Raw genomic sequence first — 2,482 nt, forward strand, 5'->3', positions numbered from 1 at the left:
GCCCATTAAAATACAGCATCTGTCGGGGAAGAAGCATGAAGGAAGATGTCCCTTCTATCAGGCGTGGTGCGACTTTAGAGTTTTATGCTTCACGTTAGTAGGAAGTTATTAAGCTCGGACGAGAACATGCCAGCCACAGCGCCCAGCTGGAGTGTATCATGCACTAAAGCTGAAGGCTGACGTTTGGGGAAACGTGGTTTGGGGGTACAACACCCTCGAAGGGAAAGAGTACGCTCCCCCAGCTCTGGAGAAGGAAGGGGGTCTCGGGGGAGATGGAGAAGTCCACCCAGTAAGTCAGGAAATAAGCAAAGAGGCAGCAGGAGGCATAGCCTCCCGGGCAGGGGCGCAGACTGCTGTCGGGGGCCGTGAGTAAGGACGTCCCCAACGCCTCTGACGTCAGCGAGAGGGTGGCACTTGCATGGCTGATGTGGATCTCTGCGCCGGGTGGAAACTTACTATTCCTGGCGGCGTTTTCCGGCGGGACGTCACGAAACTACTAGGGAGAAAAAGAGTCCGTTTCTGGGGTTCGTTTTGACACAGTGGCAGAAATGTTTTAGAAATCAAGTTCAGACACGAAGGCAGGCGTTAACAGGAGTAGGGTGAGAATCCATTTCTCAGGGGCTGCCGGGTCAAGGACGCTATTTCTCCCAGGCGCTCCAAAGATAGTCATTTCGGTGAAAACGTCTTAAAGGGGGCACCGGCGAAGCAGATGGGGACGTCTGAGAGCAGCGTGCGTGGAGGACCAACCGAGCTGGTGAACGGCCCCGCCTCTGCTCTTGCCGCACGGACGCCTGTGGTCACGTCTGTGACGCGGGGCCCGCGGCACTGCGTGGGGGCCACCGATCACTTCGACCTCCAGCCTCGAATCGGTTTTAGGTTTTGGGAAATAAGCCACAGGGGAGGCGGTGCTGCCGAGGGACAGTGTGTGGCCCGCCCTCTGCCTGGCTGCGGGGGGTCCTGGGAGGGTGGTACCCAGCCAGTTCCGGCGGCCGAATGGAGACGGGGCACCCACAGGAGGCTCCACGCGGACTTACTTCTGACACGTCACCCCTGGAGCACCCGAGACGCGTCCCCTCTCAAAATGCCCTTAAAATAGCGAGCCTTTAAAAAATAGTTTTGAAAAATCTCTAATAGTTAAAAAATAAGATATTTGCTCTAATGGGAAAAAAATGGATAACGGCAACCATTTGAAATCAAAAATTGAAGTTGAGAGCCCTAAAATATTCCTTGGGTTTCATTCTAATTTCACTGGGAAGCTGAAGAAAATGTTATTCAAAGGCAGGGAAAGCTGATGATGCCTCTTGCCTGACCAGCCCCGAGTCTAAAACATTGGCCCCGGCATCATCTATAAGGATGGCGAAGCCCCGTCAAAACTATGTGGGCGTGGCACTTTACCTTTAAAGTTAACGCAAGTGATTGGCAGAAACAGATTCAATCTAATTCTACATAAATTTGACTCCCGGAGGTAAGGCAGGCCACTCTTTTCATGAGAAATAGGCTCGGCAACTAGAACTCTATAAACCCAAAATGCTCCTTTCAAGAAAATCCCTTTTTACACAAACAGAAATGAACTAAACTTGTCTTAATGCTACAAGCAGAATTAACTGACCGTGTGAGAAGCGACAGGATTTAACTGTGGGTCTTTACATAGCTCTGAGCATTATTTCTCTAAAATCTACTGAAACCCTGAAAAATTAAGCTAGTATCAAGTCCTCTGTAGATTTTTAAAAGATGCTAGGAATGATATTTTAAGATCCTATCCAAGCAAGTCAAGAAAATAGACTTATAGTGGAAAAGAACACTGGTCCTGGGCTGTTTTTAGTCATTGCAGTAAAGAAACCTGGCCGAAGCCAATGGCTTATATTGATTTTGAAAAACATTTTCTATATTAAAATATTCTAGATACAAATTAGCTTCCTTTGCTCAGTGTCTACTGTTGCCAATTGCCTCGAAATAACAATGGATCAAATCCTTGTGACGTATTCTCTCTGCCGGATGAGCTCGTCAGCGTGCGGGATGGGAGAGGCTGTGTGTGTGCATGTGTGTATGCGTAGGGAGAATACATGTATCTGTGTGTGCCTGTGTGTATATGTGTATGTGTATATACATGTGTGCATGTATATCTGTGTATGTGTGTTCATATGTGTGTGAGTGTGTGCATATGCATGTGTGTATATGTATATGTGTGCATGTGTAGGGAGAATATGCGTATATGTGTGTGCATGTGTGCACGCATACGTTTAGATGCGTGTGCATGCACATCTCTGTGTACGTGTATGTGTGCACGTGTGCAGATGCATGGTGTGCATGTGTGTGCATACATGTGTGTGCATGTACATCTGTGTGCATATGCCACATGTATGTGTGTATTTGTATGTGTGTGCATGTGTGCATGCACGTCTGTGTGCATGCACGTACATGTGTGTATGTGTGCAGATGTATTGTGTGTGTATGTGTGTGCATGTGTGTGCGTGTACATCTC

The 2,482-nt window shown here is 48.1% G+C and overlaps 1 protein-coding gene across 3 annotated transcripts in view; it reads right to left on the bottom strand.

Annotated features, from left to right (window-relative positions):
- The window catches only part of GLT1D1 (glycosyltransferase 1 domain containing 1), a 61,174-nt gene that overhangs the window by 22,345 nt on the left and 36,347 nt on the right, over window positions 1–2,482 (bottom strand). Inside the window, exon 4 of one of the 3 annotated variants that reach the window (XM_023524268.1) lies at window positions 457–496. The exons of 1 other annotated variant lie outside the window; for it this stretch is intronic. In XM_023524268.1, coding sequence (XP_023380036.1) covers window positions 457–496 — 40 coding nt within the window. Of the gene's footprint in view, window positions 1–414; window positions 497–2,482 lie in introns of all 3 variants that reach the window. One more of the 3 variants, XM_023524269.1, reaches the window with a different exon arrangement.

The sequence above is a fragment of the Pteropus vampyrus genome, unplaced genomic scaffold (assembly GCF_000151845.1).
Source record: "Pteropus vampyrus isolate Shadow unplaced genomic scaffold, Pvam_2.0 Scaffold457, whole genome shotgun sequence".
Lineage (NCBI taxonomy): Eukaryota > Metazoa > Chordata > Mammalia > Chiroptera > Pteropodidae > Pteropus > Pteropus vampyrus.